At 44.8% G+C, this 17,439-nt stretch overlaps 1 protein-coding gene across 1 annotated transcript in view; it reads left to right on the top strand.

Moving 5' to 3' along the window:
• The window catches only part of DIS3L2 (DIS3 like 3'-5' exoribonuclease 2), a 198,286-nt gene that overhangs the window by 124,476 nt on the left and 56,371 nt on the right, over positions 1 to 17,439 (top strand). Inside the window, exons 12-13 of the mRNA XM_054166737.1 lie at positions 2,135 to 2,242; positions 6,748 to 6,981. Of these exons, the coding sequence (XP_054022712.1) occupies positions 2,135 to 2,242; positions 6,748 to 6,981 (342 nt within the window). The remainder of the gene's footprint in view (positions 1 to 2,134; positions 2,243 to 6,747; positions 6,982 to 17,439) is intronic.

Below are 17,439 nucleotides of genomic sequence, written 5' to 3' on the forward strand. Positions count from 1 at the left end.
TTCTAGCGGCCTGTTGTTGCTACAGGAGATGTGAAGGGAAAGAGGATGTGCTGAGGCACAGAAATACTCAATATGTGCAGACCATTATCTGATTATCAGTCACAGAGAAGGGGAGAGAGATAAAAGCTAATAACTGCAGCTTTTAATTTGGCTGGAAAAGGGCATGGGAACTTCTATTAAATTACTGGCACTTTGTTCTCCGTGACCTGAGCTGTGGGGTCTCATGGTGGCCGTGGGTGATCTTAGGCAGGCAGGGATTTCCGATAGTGTGTAAAACTATTTTCTCTCTTTTCTGCTATGGGCTGGCACCACTCAGGATAAATTTACAGCCTTGTGGTGTGGGTCCTTCCAGGCAGCATGGCAGAGCTCACGTACTGGACCTGTGAGTTATGAATGTAGCAGCATTGTTAAGGCGCTGCTCACGACTGGAATAACAGAGTTGAGGGCCTTTGTGTTGCGGGAAACAGCTTATCATAATCTGGGCCCTTGTGACCTTCCAGCTGAACCAGTGCTGCTGATTCATGGTGCAAGTGACTCCTGGACAGTCACAGACTGTACAGTTAGCCTTTTGGCATTAACATGCACTGCAATTAGAATGGATTTATAGCCATCATCTGGTGCCAAACCACAAATGTGATTAAATATTTTAAGAGCCTTTCCTTCAAAGCAAAAGGTAAATATGGACACCTAAGACTTTCTTTCTTACTGTTTTGAAGAACATTTGTTTCCCTGGTATCCTGATAGACAAGGTGATCTCTGAAATCACCCAGCTGGTGTCATGGAGTTTGGAAGAGATGGGGTTTGTATGCCAGTTGGCTTCCTGCTGACCCTATGTTTAGGGAGTGAGACACAGAGCAATCAAAATGGAAACTAAATTAAATGGCTAATTTAAATGGCTAAATTTTATGGCAACCTAGTAGAGCATTTCCTGTGTTTTTCTGGAATGCACCAGCCTGTGCTGCCACTTAAAATAAACAAGAGGAATAATGTGGTTCTTCTTTGAAGGCATCCTCACAAAGGTAAATAATGAGAAGGGAAATAAGAATGTGAGACTCTAATAATTAGGTTTGCTTCATTAAACAGCTGCTAAATATTATCTTTACAGCAGACTTCACCTGGGAAATAGCTCAGGGGTGGTAGAAACGCTTGGAGCTGTTCAGGTTGTTCTAGTGTGAATAGGCTCCAAAGCTTTTGCTTTGGTTCTGTAGTCAGGTGAGTAATTTGTGGTTTGGTAATCCAGAGTTCAGCAAGAGAAATATTGATTAGTTGCAAGAAATTAGGACAGAAGGGAAAGAAATCTCTGCCAGAAATCTGACATTTTATTCAGAGGTAAGTATAGTAAAATAATAATTGTTCTCCCTCTGGTTGCAAGCATCATGTTCAATATTCTTTAAAAGGGTACATTTGTTTATCTCACCATCATCTCCATGTCCTGGTCTGTGTTACAAAGCCTGGCTCAGTCTTTATCAGAGCCAAGCACTACTCCTGTGGTGCATGGAGGAAGTTTCATTTATGCTTTGCAGGGAGCAGATCCTGCATGACTTGCCTGGTTACACAGTATTCAGTGGCAAAGCAAGAAACACAGTTCCCAAATCCAAATTCTTCAGCTCCTGACTGCCAGGACCATGTTTCTTCATCAAGCTTCCTGATGTGCTAAAAGTGGCAGTGGGAAAGAAGTGGAACACAGAGCAAACTTTGTGACCTTAAAAGCTGCAGAGTGAAATATTTGCATAACCAAGGAGGCAGGATGCTCCAGGATGGTTGCTCCATTCCTCAGAGGGGAGCACTGGAATAATTCCCAGGCTGGAGACTGACAACTCCTTCTTGGTTTCATTGAGGGACTGGGCTGATGAGAGTGTTGCTGGCCTTAGCTGTGTCTTGAAGTCCTTGGTTTATTTACTCATTCCCCACTAGCATGCTCTTCACCATGTGATGTAGCTCTGGCATGGCTGATGCATCCCAGAGCTATGACATAGCCACTCCTGCCACAGAGAACAGGATCCTGAAGGATTAATGCATTTTCTCCTCCTGTGCATTGTTTAGCCTGTTTTCTACCATCTGGTCAGGGAAACTTGACCAGAGGCAGGTCATCCACTACAAGTCTCTATCTCACCAAGGCTTTCTTCTCTTCCAGGTGATCCCGATGCTTCCCAAACTGCTGTGTGAGGAGTTATGCAGTCTCAATCCCATGAAAGATAGACTGACATTCTCTGTGATGTGGAAGATGACTCCAGAAGGCAAGGTACTTCAAGTAGCAGTCAGTCCTTCAGTGGTCAGCCTCTACTCTTGCAAAGAGAATGGTAAAAATGCTGTCCTTTACCAATCAGGTGGACAACAAAGGACTTGTTGGTGAACAATACTGAAAGGTGTAGAACTGTGTCTGTATCTTGTCTTACTGATGAGATAGCATCCCAAATAGAATAATCTCAGTATTGTGGCAGGGCAAGGGATAGCTGGTTTTAAACTGAAAGAGGGTAGGGTTAAGCTAGAAATAAATAGTTTTGGGGTTTTTTTACAATAAGGGTGGTGAAACACTGGCACAGGTTACCCACAGAGGTGGTAGAAGCCCCATTCCGAGAAACAGTCAAGGGTTGGATGGGGCTCTGAGCAACCTGATCTAGCTAAAAATGTCTCTGCACACTGCAGGGTGGGTTTGGACTAGATGACCTTTAAAAGTCCTTTCCCACCCAAAACATTCTATGATTCTGTGGTGGAGAGAGGAGGAATATTTGTAGGAATCTCAGAAATGGAGGATTTCCCACTCCTTTCCAGGTGACCCATCCATTTAATGTCTTACCTCTGGCAGCAAATCAAAGCTAACACTTTGGGTGGGACAAGATGCTCCCTGCAACTCCAACCCTGCCTTGCGCTCATTGGCAGTTTGCAATGCAGTGGATGCAGGCAGTATCCCTCTGTGGCCTCTCTGGTAAACAGACTACTACATTCTTCTTCAGAGCTGCAAATTACATTGATCCAAATGAAGTGTGATAGCTCTTCAGCAAAGGCACAGCTCCGTTCTCTGTATGTGTTATTTCCAGGGAGCAGTTGTGGAGGCTGTCTATCAATGCAGTGAGCTGCCTTCCACTGCCTGCCAGATCTCCTCAGGTCTTCATTCCTCTCCTTCTTCCTCTCCTTGCACCTCTCCCACACTCTTTGTAACCCTAACAATGTCCTCTTTGGTGACCAGAGGGTCCTCTCACTAGTCGAGGAGGGCTAAAGATTGCCACTACCAGAGGACTCTCTGATCTATGTGAAGTGTACTTACAGAATACAGAATAAGGAATTAACCAGGTTGGAAAAGACCTTCGAGATCATCGAGTCCAACCTATTACCTAACACCACCTGACAACTAAACCATGGCACTAAGTGCCTCATCCAGTCTCTTTTTAAACACCTCCAGTGATGGTGACTCCACCACCTCCCTGGGCAGCACATTCCAATGACCAATCACTCTTTCTGTGAAGAATTTCTTCCTAACCTCCAGCCTAAACCTCCCCTGGTGCAGCTTGAGACTGTGTCCTCTTTACTGTCACCAGTTGCCTGGGAGAAAAGACCTACCCCCTCCTGTCTGCAACCTCCCTTCAGGTAGTTGTAGACAGCAATAAGGTCTCCCCTGAGCCTCCTCTTCTCCAGGCTAAGCAACCCCAGCTCCCTCAGCCTATCCTCAAAGGGCTGTGCTCCAAACCCCTCTTTGTTGCCTTTCTCTGGACACGTTCCAGCAACTCAACATCTTTCCTAAATTGAGTGGCCCAGAACTGGACACAGGACTCAAAGAAGCTCCAGGGTTTCCAAATATTTTTTGTACACAGAATGATTGCTTTTAACCAGGGCTGTGCTCTTGCACAGCTCTCTGTGGAGAGTATTTCTTGTGCCAGTTTGGCCATTTTTCACAAAGATTAACCTTAGTTCCTTATGATTGCCCATACTGCTCTTAAGGATGCTGAATCTTGTTTTGTGCTTTAGCAAACCATAGTCAGAGTCCTGCATCTGTGTTTCACCAGTGAGTCCCTGCTCTGTCACTGTGGTAGGTTGTATTTCTTCATTGTGAAAAGCATTCAATTTCCTATAGCAACTGCATGATTACTCATGAGGCCTTCTAATAGTAGCTGCTTGGTGGGCCTTTTATTGATTCTGAGTGGTCTTTGAACAGCTAATAGTCAAGTCTTAATTAAAATAAGCCTTTAATGAAATCTTGTCTCTTGTCCCCTGCTATACACACACTATTTGCTTTTGAAATAGTGTTCAGACCAACCCTGTCTGGCCAGTGAGAAAATGCAGAAGCTGCAGCATCTGCCTTACTTCTGCTTAGGGAGCTGATCTGTGGAAGAGCAGTGGTCTAGGTCATGACCATGCTGTCCCTTGGAAAGCAGACTGCCTAAGGCCATCTCAGCAAACTGGTTTCACCAAAGAGGCCTTTTGGGACTGCAGTCTGAATTGAGGTCACTTAATTTGAATATCAGGTGAAAGCTGGAGAAGGATTTACTCCTTCCAAGAGGAAAAGTGGCTGTGGGACTTTTGCCCTGCAGGGCATTTTTGTGAGTTGGGACAGAACGCGACTCCTGCATTTCTAGGTGTTACTATAGCCTAATCACAGTGTAAACAGGATCACATGCTCTCCCAGGCTCTGCTGGGTGAAAGGGGAGTGAGGCAAAGGCTCCAACATGGCCTTTGAACAACAGTTCAGGTGCCATGTATCCTCAGAGGTGGCTTTCAGCAGTAACCTGGGGACTGGGGAAGGCACTTCTTTACAGAATTATCCTTCTGATTTGTACCCAGTCCATGATGGAATTGACTCACCTAGTTTATAATGCAAAATGAGAGTGCTTTCCAAACACAAAATATTTAGTGTGGGATTATATAACAGTGAGGGCTAGAATTGATAGTGCTCTTTGATGCAGAAATTAATAGCTGGAGGTGGAGGAAACAGCAGGGAAATAAAAGTGGTGTCTGAAAGTGTCTGAACAGTGAGTTGAAAGAGCTGGGTATTACAACTGGAGGGTCTGTAGAAGTGCTCAAATGAAATGAGGGCTGCTTGCCGTGCTCCCAGATCATACCATAGAACCATGGAATGCGTTGGGTTTGATGGGATTCTCAAAGATCATCTCAACGAGGAAAACCATCTTACTGCTGCCCAAGTACCATCCATGTCTTACAGAAATCAGAAGCATCTCTATTGCCAACTGGCTAATAGCCTTCAGCTTGCTGGAAGTGGATCACTTAAAGAGCAGTGCAGCCCCTTCCACACCTGAAGTAGTGCTGGTTTAGTATTGGGAGCTTTTTGGGTCCACCAGATTTCACCCGATGTTGCTGACCTGCTGGATGTGGATCCCCCATCGCTATGAGAAGCTGAATCCTATTTAACAAGACAGCAGAGCGCAGAGCAGGTGCTGTCAGCTTTGTGACTTTTTCTTTCTTCTTGCATACAGAAAGGGTCTTGCACAGAATAACCATGAGCCGAGATCAGAGCATTTTACATTGCAATACATCACTTGCTGCATCTCTGCTATTAGGACACTTCTGAACTAGAAATGAGCTTAAATGCCCTGTGACATTTAGAGGTCTGAGCTGCTGAGTTACACTGCATGTATGTTCTACAGGCATAAGGGAGGGAGGCAGCAAAGACATCTTGGGGATCAGTCCTTTGCTGTTAAGGAAAGGATTTGCCTTTCTGAAGCAGTATCCTTGATGAGCCTGTCAGGGAGCTGTCTGTTCTCCCTGGACACCATCACTTGCAGAATTTACCTTTTCCTGGTGTGCTGATGAAGGGATAAGGTGGCACTTGTAGCTAAGGCAGAATTACTATTCTCCTTTCATTCTCTGAGTACTTGTGCTTTGAAAGGTTTATCACAGACTGCATCCATCTTCAGAGCTCTCATGCCAATGCTCTTGACTTTTCTGAAGAGCCTTCCATCCTTTGTCCCTCTGCACTTTCTCACTGACTTGATGAGCTTTTGGACTCTTACATATCTCAGCTGAAAACAGATTTTCTTTTCAATATTAAGAAATCATTCTGAATTGCTACCTTGACATTTGCATCCTGTTACAGGGTTTAAAGTGGAAGTTGCTCTGGTTTAAGGCAAAATAACTTTATAGATGATTTACAGATTACTTTCCTCTAGATTCCAAAATAGTTTGGAAGCTCAGAAAGGTTCCTGGCTTCAATTTGGACCTAGGACCACAGGCATGAGCAGAGAAACAAAGGGTCAGTGACTGGCTGTATCTCCTCCAGACCCACCTAAGTCCTACTCAGGCACTTTCACAAGTCCTAGTCAGACACTGGAGTGCCTGCAATACTGAAGACAGTATTTTAAAGTTGTGCCTGCTGGCCATGCTTAAATTGAAGATGTGGAATGCTGTCTGCTGTGGTTTAGATAGGAAATCCATCCTTGCATGTGTGTATCTGCCTGTTTCCACTCCTGCACCTAGAAACCTTTGAGTCAACTGACTGATTTCAACTCCTAGATGGACTGTAGTTCTTTGAGTATTATGGAAGAGGGAAGACAGATAGTGGAGGGAGATCCAAGCAGTTTCCAAGCACAATATATTGTGCATATAGGTGTTACTAGACGCTGGAGAACCTATATGGGCAAAAGGCTGGATGGCTTCAGTGTGAGAAGTTCTTCACTTGAAGATCACAGTCAGTGATGAGGTCTGGTGTCATTCCTTCCAACGTTTGTACAACCCCACAGGCTTTTGTGCACTGGAAGAAAATGTCCTCAGATCAGTTTGTGCTTTCCACTTTTGCAGATTCTCGAGGAATGGTTTGGGCGGACAGTCATCTGCTCCTGTGTGAAGCTAAGCTATGACCATGCACAGAGTATGATTGAAAACTCTGGGAAGGTGTTCTCAGCTGAAGAACTGCCCCCTGTCTCCCCTCAACACTCAGTAGCTGAGATCCAGCAAGCTGTGCTGAACCTGCATCGAATCGCTCAGCACCTCCGCAAGCAGCGCTTCATCGACGGTGCTCTGCGCTTGGACCAGGTGAGTCAGTCCAGCAGTCCAGCCCTGCTCTGCTGAACCAATTTCACTTTGTGCTCCTTAGAACTCTCTGATCGGTCGAAAACCTCAAAGGGAAAAGTCAGGGCTGGAATAGAATTCTCTGATCAGTCTAAAACCTCAAAGGGGAAAGCGGAGGCTGGAATAGAAAGGCAGGTTTGTGTGCCAGCATTGTCTTAGGGAGCATCATCAAGTTATGCACCAAAAGCACCAAGATAAAAAGAAAGAAGTTCCTGTATTTTAAGGAGTGGTCCATCTTTCAGCATTTTCCAAAATCCTAAACCCATGGCAGGCTGGGTAAGTAACTCATCCAGTGAAACAAATCATGACAAAGTCATTCATTATCAAGCAGCTCAGATATCCTTAGTGCATATTTCACTGTGAAAGGCTCATCCTCCAAATTTATTTCTGTGCTTGCAATACTCAGGTTTTCCACAGCTTTCATAGCAGTTCTCTGCACTGGGAAAATGACTAAATGTTATCTAAGCTAGTACTTACAAGTCTTGGGTGTGTTTCAGAGGATTAAATGCTGGTGAGGAGGCTTTCTGTCTGGGGTGATTTAAATAATCTTGTATCAGTTGTGGTGTGTGTTATTTCTATTTTACAAGGAGATACAGATATTTTAGGCTATCACAGCAAAAACACTTCTGCATTCGAAGTTCAGCTGCTCTGAGGTGGCTTCTGACAGGTTTTGTGGATAGGAGGTTCCACTAGTTTATAGAACCCAGTGACTTTCCTAAGGCAGGAGATAGAATAATCTCTTTCATATGAGGAAGCTCCACTGTCTCATTGTGCAAAGTGAGCATGAGTCAACACAAGGATGTTGCTGAGAGACTGTAGCCTACCGAGATATGTAAACAGAGCTATTGTATCTGAGGGGTATGTTGTAACCCTTCCATTTTATTCAGCATTGTAGCTTTGTCTTCAGTTGCAGGAAAGTAATTTTAGAGAAATCATTGCAGAGCAGCAGGAGCACAGGGTGTCTGTCATCTGTGAACTTCCCCACCAAAGCACGTGCTTTAGTCTGGCAAAGCTGCTGTGGAGAAGAGGCAATGTGCTTCCACCCGTGTCTCAGATGGACAGGATGACACATGTGTATCTTGAATTTCAGCAGAGGAGATTGGGGTCATACACCAGGATAAACTTTCTGGTGTAGGCATTGTAGTGTCTGATATACTGCCTACATCTCTTGTAGGAGGCCTTGGAGGCCTGGTTAGGCACATGTAAGTGAGACTGGAGCGAGGGCATTTGTTCAAGGTCCCTTCTGGCTCAAAGGAAGTAATTTTTTTAAAAAATAATTATATTAATATATTTTTTGGAAATCAAACTCTCACTTTGAAGTCATGCAGAGTTTTCTTAAACCTCTTTTGTATCAGAAGCTTTCCTCTAAGGTTTCTCATACAATGGGTAATAAGCTGTGCTTTTGTTCCCAAGCACACTCTGAATGCTACAGAAATGTAGAAAGATCCAGCCTTTGCTCTTGATGAGCTGGCTGGGAAGCCTTGGGGATGTCTGGGTTGGAACAATAGTCCATGGTGGCTGGGAGCTACGACCCAGAAAGGCCACCAGCTGCATTCCACAAGTGAGACTTAACAGTGTAGCACAGGGCAGTCACCCTATGTGCCCAAGTTGAGTATCTGTTATCAAACTAACCTCAGGGAAAATGTTTTAAACCAACTGTAGCATTTTCAGTAGGAGGATCTGGCCAGGGAAGCATCCTGTTCCAGCAATATTCCATCAAAGATTAGCAGTGTTTTGGTTTGCTCTGTGCTGTTCTAGAGGAGCCATTAAAGAGAAGATATTGGAGCATCATGTGCTAAGGGCACCAGAGAGGGCTGATTCCTGCTCAGCCTAGTTCCTAACCAAGGTGATAAACTCAGTTTTATCTCACAAGTGGCACTTTATGCGGAGCAGAATCTCTCTCTCCTGGCAAGAGTGTCAGAGTTCAAATGTAATGGTCTTGGAGAAGGAAGTGCACTTTAGTTTAAGGGACACTTTCACCATACTTCCTCTGTTCAAGTACTGCCTTGATAGTTGTATTTTGATAAACTGCACCCTCCCCAGCACATGGAGGAAGCAGCTACTGTAGTGCCTGAGTGCAAACAGTATGTGAGGGATGGGTGTGTGGACATGGCCAGTGGTGTATGGCTGGACAAAGCAATCTGTAGCTTTTAACAGAAGGAGAGGATGCCTTTGCACCCCTGAGTTCCCATGGATGCAGCTGTGGACTCAAGTGAGTGAACAAGGGTGGATCCAAATGGGAAACATACCTTTCTAATCACTGGACCTCTCACTGATTTCCTGTTGAGTAATGTAAATCCTGAACAATGGAACACAAACTGCAGCAGGAAACTAGGGGCAATGAATTATCAGATTCCAAATAAATACATGAGCAAAGGAAATGATCATCCCACAAGCCTTAAAGGAGGGGGTGGCTGGGCATGGATGACTCCTGTGGTGTTTTTTTCCAAGGGATGTGAGCCCTCTCCTATACATTGCATGATGTTTCAGAGCTCCTCCCTCAGGGTCACTCCTGATTTAACAGTTAGGAGTGGGTTTGTTGGGTTTTTTTGCTTACTTCCATCCACTCTGCCATCTTTCAGTGTGACATTCTCTTGTGTTTCCTGTTGGTATGAAGAACATTATGGGGGGGGGGGAAAAAAATTCACAACCTGCTTTGTCATTAACTGGGGTGGTCTCAGGCTGGTGGTCTCCCTGTCTGCATCTCTTTCCTCTTTGGAATTACATTGATCTTCTCCATAGTTTCTGTATAATTTAAGATTCCTTCCCAAAACTTGAGAACATCTCTCAGATTAAGCCATTCATGGGAATATCTTTGTAATAATGAAAATAACTGGTTGGCCAGGGAGCTCCTTGCACCTGACATAGGGTGGCTCCACTAAGATGCAGCAGTGTCAGACTGGCTGTGCCAGGGTGAGGGGAAGGTTTCCTGTTTGAGTATCACTGCTGAATTGTAGTGACCTAGTGTGAGAGCAGCATCTGCTTGCCCATGGCTTCATCTTTTAACAGTACTTTTAGACACAGGAATCTCTGTAACTCAACAGATGAAGAATGTTATTTATTTATTTAACTTGGGAGTTGCATATCTGGGTCACACAGAAGACCTTGAGGCAAATTGTGGTGGTAGCACATGGTCTTGAAAGCTTTGGATTTGTAGATTGAGTGTCATTACTTAGGTGTCTCTTTGAGGCTGTGTAATTTTGAAGTCTTGCCTCATGACAGCCAGCATACCTGCCACTCTCTTTCCTCCCAATTTCTTTCATGCTGCTGCAGAGGTCTGTAGGGGAATCCTGCTGCATTGGAACTTAGGTCTAAGGACTTTCTTTGCAACCAGAGCCAAACATTTGTCATTTTGTGGGATCTTGCTGTCCTCATGGGCCCCTTCTGGGGCTTTTTGCCCTAGAATATGGTTTCCTGTGCTGCTTGCCAGCTTACTAGCTCCAGAAGGCAGCCGAGCACTGAGCTTTAAAGTTTTAAAGTCTTTGCACCTTCAGTGGCTAAGGAGCTTATGAAACTTTGTCCACATAGAGATTAATGTGCTTCTTTTCCTTCTCATTTGGAGCTCAGCTTTTAAACATAAAGGCAAGAAGTACCTTGTACTGTGACTTTGAGGAAAAAGGTTCAGATATTTACAATATTGTCTTCTCCCACCCCTTCCTCCTTCCTGCCAGAACCATGAAATGCCAGCCCTGTGCTGCCCTCCCCTAGCTCACGGTGCACTCGCACTGTAAATTGGAGCAGGGATCTGACCTGGTTTAAAAACCAAAGTGAGCACAACCCACAACTTTCCCTTTTTTTTTTTCCCCCTTTTTTTTTCCTGGCCAGGTTACTTTGAGGCTGGATCACTTCCCCAAACCACAGCTTTTAGAAACACTAGCCAGAGAATCAGATAGAAACTTGCTTTCAACAAAAACTATCAAGTTTGCAGAAAAGCTTCTTAGCTCCAGCCTGCCTAGAGGAGACCTGCTGATAAATTATTCTCTTTTTGGCCTCAACAGTTTATAAATGAATTACGAGGACAGATTCCTACAAGAAGACAGGTTAAAAAGAATTTCTGTGCATATTTAAAATGAGAATACCCTGGGATGCTGATCTGTCTCTATGACAACTGTCTGTGAGCTGAGCAGTGCCTTTTGTTGTGTCTTTGCCAGCACACTTATACCTGGGCTGCTCGAAGCGTGGGCACTGACCAAAGCTCTTTGTTGAGAGCAACCCGAAGTGCGTTTGCCTTAGATCAGTTAATGGCATTGAATTGTTTGCTAGAATGGTTTCTCTCCCTTGTTTTCTGCACAGCACACATTCAGCTTTGCAGGTGTGTGCAAAAAAGGGAAGGGAAAAGAAAAAAAGGGACAAAAATGGCAAAGATGAGCATGTTATGCAAATTTTAAGGGCTGAATGGATAGTGAAATGGTCTCGCTTCTGCTTGCTCCCAGCCAGTGGGCTGTGCCACTTGTCTCCTCATCTGAGCAAGGGTTGCTCTCCCCTGTGGTTGTCCATCATTTTGAGTAACTTAGAGATAGTAAAAATTGTAGTGTTGTAGCTCTGTATCACATAGAATCGTTGAGTCATAGAATTGTTGTCAGTTGGAAAAGACCTCCAAGATCACCAAGTCCAACTGTTGATCCATCGTCTCCACACCCACCAAACCATGGCACAAAGCACCATGTCCACACATGTGGCACAAAGCACCATGTCCACACATGTTTGAACAGCTCCAGGGATGGTGACTCCATAGCCTCTCTGGGCAGCCTGTTCCAATGCCTGACTACTCTCAGTGAAGAATTTTTTCCTGTTGTGCAGCCCAAATCTTCCCTGACGCAACCCAAGGCCATTTCCCCTCATCCCACCACCTGTCCCCTGGGAGAAGAGACCAACCCCGACCTGACTTCAACCTTCTTTCAGGGAGCTGTAGAGAGCAACTGGAGGCTTTGTCTGTGGTCCTGTCCTGTGGCATCTGGGGATAAGGAAATAAGTGATCTTTGAGAACAGCCTGTTTTAGCTAAGGTTGGTAGGACTCCTGAAGTGTTACAGTATTTCTGCTGCAGGAAATGGCCAATCTCTAATAATAATAAGACAAGAAACAATGGGTTCAAGCTTGAACATAGAAGATTTTGCCTCAACATGAAGAGAAACTTCTTTACAGTGAGAGTGATGGAGCACTGGATCAGGCTGCCAGAGAGGTTGTGGAGTCTCCTTCTCTGGAGACTTTCCAAACCCACCTGTCCTGTGCAGACTACCCTAAGTGATCCTGCATTGGCAGGGAGCTTGGACTGGATAATCTGTTAAGGTCCCTTCCAACCTCTAGCATACTGTGATGCTGTGAAATGTAAGGAAACAAGCACAAAGGCCCCAGACACAAGAATGTGTGCAGAACAGCCACTCCAAACCACCCAGGTGTATGACTTACTGGCTATACTAACCAGCTCGGTGTAGTTTTTGAAGCTCTCAAAACTCACTCTGCCTACGTGGTGCAAACAGCTTTGAGATGTTGACTCAAGCCATTGACAAATGGAAAACAAAGAGGAAAAAGGACACTGTATGTGCAGGATGTGACACTGTATGTTGGGAAATTTCACATTTAGTTGTGGCTAATGGGCTAGGACAGAAGCACGTATTTTTAGACAGTTGCTCTTGCTAATGCTATTTAATTGGAAATCTCAAGAGCCACAGATTAATTACTGTCACCATTAAATTTTTCCAATATGAATGACTGCTGGAAATAATTATGGGAAATTGTTTTGTCACATTTCCTGCCTCTTATCTGTATAGCAAGTATTCAGCTCTTTTCTGTTTTGCTACATGGAAGTGATAAATGTTTCTATCCCCGGTTAAACAGTAATTGTGTGCAAAAGACAATAGATTAATATATGAATGGAAGGCACTTTGGGTTGGAGGAACCATTTAGATGGGACAGCAAAGGGCTATAGTATTGTGTAGACCTCAGTTAACTGGTTGTGCCTATGCTTTCCGTGATAGCATGACCTGAATTTGTCTTGAGGTGCTGTTGGCAGAAAGGCCATCCTGGCTTGAGTACTCCTTGGTGTGATGCTGGATTTCCTAGCTGCTGTATGGGCTACCCTGCACACTCTTAGTGTATACATCTTTCTGGGGAGGAGTGCATGGCTCTGCTCCAGTCCCTGGCACTTGGTGGCATCTCCCTGGGGAGCGCTGCTTTGGTTTTGTCTGCTCTCAATGAGACTCCTGGCGATCATCACCTGGGATGTGACATTGGTACCAAATTCCTCTCAGATTTGGTTCCTTCAGGCTAGGTTGAGGTTTGTACCTGCTTTGGCTCAAAAGAAAATCCAAAAGGCTCATTATAAAGTCCTCAAAACTGCCATGATAGCTCCCTAAAGAATCCTTTACAGCAGCAGTGCAGAAGCAGGGTGGGCTGTGCACATGCTGCTGTAAGATAAATGGGAGTGCAGACTGACAAGAAGCTTTCACTATTCACTTCCTATCACAATTCCACCATTGTCTGCTCCTTCTCTTTGATGTCTGGTTAAAGAGACATCACTGATACCCAGAATGGGGACAGCAGGTGCTATGCTATCATTATGGACAGTTGCTTATACTGTGTGATACATAAGGCAGCTGGGGGGATGTTGGATGTATTTGGAGATTAATTTCCTTTGGGGATTTTATGCCTTTGCATAGCCCCAGTTAATACAGCAAAATGAGCATCTACAGCCACAGCTTTCTGCTGGGGCATGCTGCTCTTCCCTGCAGAGGTAATCAAAAGGCACTTGCAAAGGTGCACTAGCAAAGTAGGAATAATTTTCAAATGTCTTTCCTACAGTAGCACGGGGGAACGTGCTACTTTGCAGGCAAATAGGAAATGTCAGCGTTGCCATCAGGAGCAGCCAATGGCTCAGGTCAGGCACTTTGTTCACATACAGAGGATGCACTCAGGAAGGAGATGTTGCAGGATACAGAAGGGATCTATTTGGCTGAGCGTCTTTCTGCTTGCTTGGAGATGTTTGCAATGCCAGTAGGTTCTAAAATATTTTGATTAAATTAGGATTTTGGGTGGAAAGCCCTCCAAATCCAATCTTTTGCCCTGGGATTTTAATGAAGCCCTCCCAGGGGTGTGAGTAGGATTGATGTTGTCGCACATGTCCTGCCGTTCCCCAGTTGTTCTTTTAGAGCTGAGCAGCTGTGTCCCAGCAGGAGCAGGTGGTGAAGTGGTCGAGCTGGCTCCGACAGGAGGGGAGAGTTGGACGCTGGAGCACACGACTCGGCTGTAGAGCATCATGCTGGGAGCCACCGCAGCCAGATGCTTGGGCAAACACAGCCGGGAAGGAGCTCCCCACACAGTGGTGCTCTGGCATTAATTTACCATCAGTAATGCAAGAATGGGTTATGACTTTATTCTTCCTGGAGTCAGTATTCCAGCCACCAACTCAGATATTCAAGTTCTCTAGTCATGTACAAGTGTTTTTCTTCTAAACAAACACAGCTGAACTCTTGAGTTTTATTAAATCTACCTTAGACCTGCAAGCTCAGAAGCTCCTCAAAGAAAAAGGTCTTGCTCTTTAGCTTTGAGGTGCTGTTTGACACAGCAGTGACTTGTCTCGTCTGCCATCCTGAGAGTGAGTATCAGAGCTCCATCCTTCCATGCAAAGGGAATGGTGTGAAGAGGTGAAACCTCTGTTTGAGCTCACAGAGTGAGTCAGTGGCAGAGCTTGCAGGACAGCCTTTTTCTGGTTCCCAGGCCAAATCCAGAGCCAGGCCAACACTGGCTGTTCTCTTCCTCTCACATTTATTACAGATAGCTATTGAATAAGAATTGGTGCTTTTTTGTTTCTGCAGTTTATTGCTGGCTCAGTTAAGGTCAAGTTTTCTTACCCCAGTTCCCCAGTAGGTACTTCTCACAATGCAAAGCAGAGAAACAAGCCACATCAGCATGGAGGGCTGAACTGAGGCCAGCATGTCTCTGCAATGCAGAAGCTATCAATGTGTTTCACAAATGGTCTCTCTCCCCAGTCTTTTCAGGTCTCAGGCTTTGCCTACTGTGCCAGGACCTAGCCAGTGTGCTGCTGTCCCGTGGAAATACCTCTTGCTTGCATGGGAAAGAGTTGCAAGAGACAGTGCTTCATCATACCTTCCAAATTGCTTGGCTGCTTTTATCAATTGAATCCAGTTTGTAATCAGCTGTTGCAGAAGCAGGATGAGCTGGAATTCTTCCTGTGCTGACCTGCAGATTGGGTTGAAGGTGTTTGCAGGTGCTCCAATTCACATGTGAATTCCACATCTCTTAGTTTTCTGGACTAGCTGGGCACAGGTGGATCTTGCCCATGCTTGTGTGATAGGCAGCCTGGGGTCACTTGAGACTTCAGACAGTGGCAGATAACATCTCTATGGGAAAGAGAGGGCATCTGTGGCAATTGCTGGCTTACTGTGATGGAAGGTGTCCCAAATGTGAAGTTGATAGCTAAGGTGAATGGAGAATTCAGTGCTTCATCCAGCTGAGCAAGTTCACTGCTATTTTTGAGGTTGGTAGGGAGAGTAGTGGCTTCTGCTGGTTATATTAAAAGAGGTACAGGTAAGAAAAAACGTTTCTCAGTGAAGCAGAAACAAACTGCTTCTTCAATTTCTCTGATAGCAAGACAGACAAAACCCAGGAAACCATGTGCTTGTACAGAGATGCATCTGGGGTGAGTGCTGGGAGGAAATTTTGATTTCTACATTTTCCACTGGGGAAATCTTTGCTGTGACTCTTGCCCTCCAGTCAGTGGTGAGTTTTTTTCCCCAGCGATGCACAGACATCATAAGAAAGTCTCCTGTTGTTTCAGATTCCGTTTATCACATATTTGAACAGAGACTTGACAAGGGTTTTTTTCAGGTTTTAATTATAGCTGACTGCATGGCCAATCAATCATTCTCTTCAGATGGAGTCACAGGGTGTTGAGTGATGTAACTTCAAATGTGATCAGTCTGCCATAGGTGAAGATGTAGCAGCTCCTTGTCAGAGCCAGTTCTGTTTCACCTAACAGTAAATGGAAGAAAGGGTAATTGTATAATGACAAAAGACAACATTTGGAAGGAGATGAAAGATTCAGACATTGCAGTTTTGTGATTTCTCATTTCAATTCAAAAGTGAGAGGGGGGAAAAAATCTTACTTCCCATGACCACAACTCATTTTATCAGATCTCTCTGGGTATGATCACTCCTTCTGAGTCCTGGGAAGTTTTGTGTTTTCTTATCCATAGTGTGTGGATAGTGAAGCACAAAGAAGGTCAGAAAGCACCTGCTAGCCAAGATCCCGGCAGCTGAGCTAAGGATGAAGCTGGTCTTGCCCCCTCTGAGTGCCTGCTGAAGTCCACTTCCGGGTTTTTCTTTAAACATTCCAAGTCCATGGCCACATCTCCTGAAATTACATGCCCTGCTAACATCTGCAGTGACTCATAGGGAGTACATTTTGTTGAGCAACCTCTTGGTTTTATTTCGAAAGTAAGTGACTTTTAATCTGTCTTTAGTAGTCTAGACTGTTTATCTTGCCCTCCTCTCCATGTTCATATGGTAATAAGGAAGTTGTTCAGGCATACAGGCATGATTCAGGATGTAGATTTCCCCTGAATGTCTAATTGCATAACATGGGAGCATGAAGCACAGCATCTCAGATAAGGTGGTTGGTCCACCTTGTACTTGTTTCTGAGGTTTTTCCATACTTGAGATTTGAGAAATACCTCCTCCCTGAGTGTCTTTTGTCTTTGTGCAGTGATGTATTCTTTTGTGGGAGACTCTGATTCCCTCTTGCTTCCTGCTTGCATCTTGAGGCACAAATAACCTCTCTCTCTCCAAAACCACCTTCACAGGGTGTTGCATTCTCAGCACCTTGAAGCCTGACAGGACTGTCCAGCTTTGCTCTCTGAAGGGAACACCTTCTCCACTTTGGATCTAGGCTGGAACCAGATACATTGAACTAGTGCTGATTAATTACCCAGCAAGGTGGTGACAGTCCATCGCCTGTCTGTGATGGTCACTTGAAAAGTAAGCAAGAGGCAGTGACAAAGCAGCCTCAAGAGTCTGCTGGACCATAGTGCTTTGAGACATCTGGAAGAGACCAGCCATGAGAAATCACTGTGAAGGGTTTTTGTAGCAATTCCTTTGACTGCACTTGAAAAACTTGTTACTGACACATAAATACAAACTAAGCCGGCAGTCATTTGGTTTTGTGTGTTGGGTTTGTTTGGTTTGTGTGGGGTGTTTTTTTAAGAACCAGTCTAGCTTGAAAGCAGCACAATTTAATTTGTGCCTTCCTTGACAATTGCAGTGAGCCGCTTGTGTCATCGGTTTGAACCCACTGATCCTGCTGACCTTGGGGGACTGCAGAGCTGTAGCTTATTGGGTGTCTCATGGCAATGCTGGGATCAGCCCTCCAACTGCGAAATTCTCAGTCCCATGAATCAACAGGAGGT

This window comes from Dryobates pubescens, chromosome 13 (assembly GCF_014839835.1).
Source record: "Dryobates pubescens isolate bDryPub1 chromosome 13, bDryPub1.pri, whole genome shotgun sequence".
NCBI classification, from domain to species: domain Eukaryota; kingdom Metazoa; phylum Chordata; class Aves; order Piciformes; family Picidae; genus Dryobates; species Dryobates pubescens.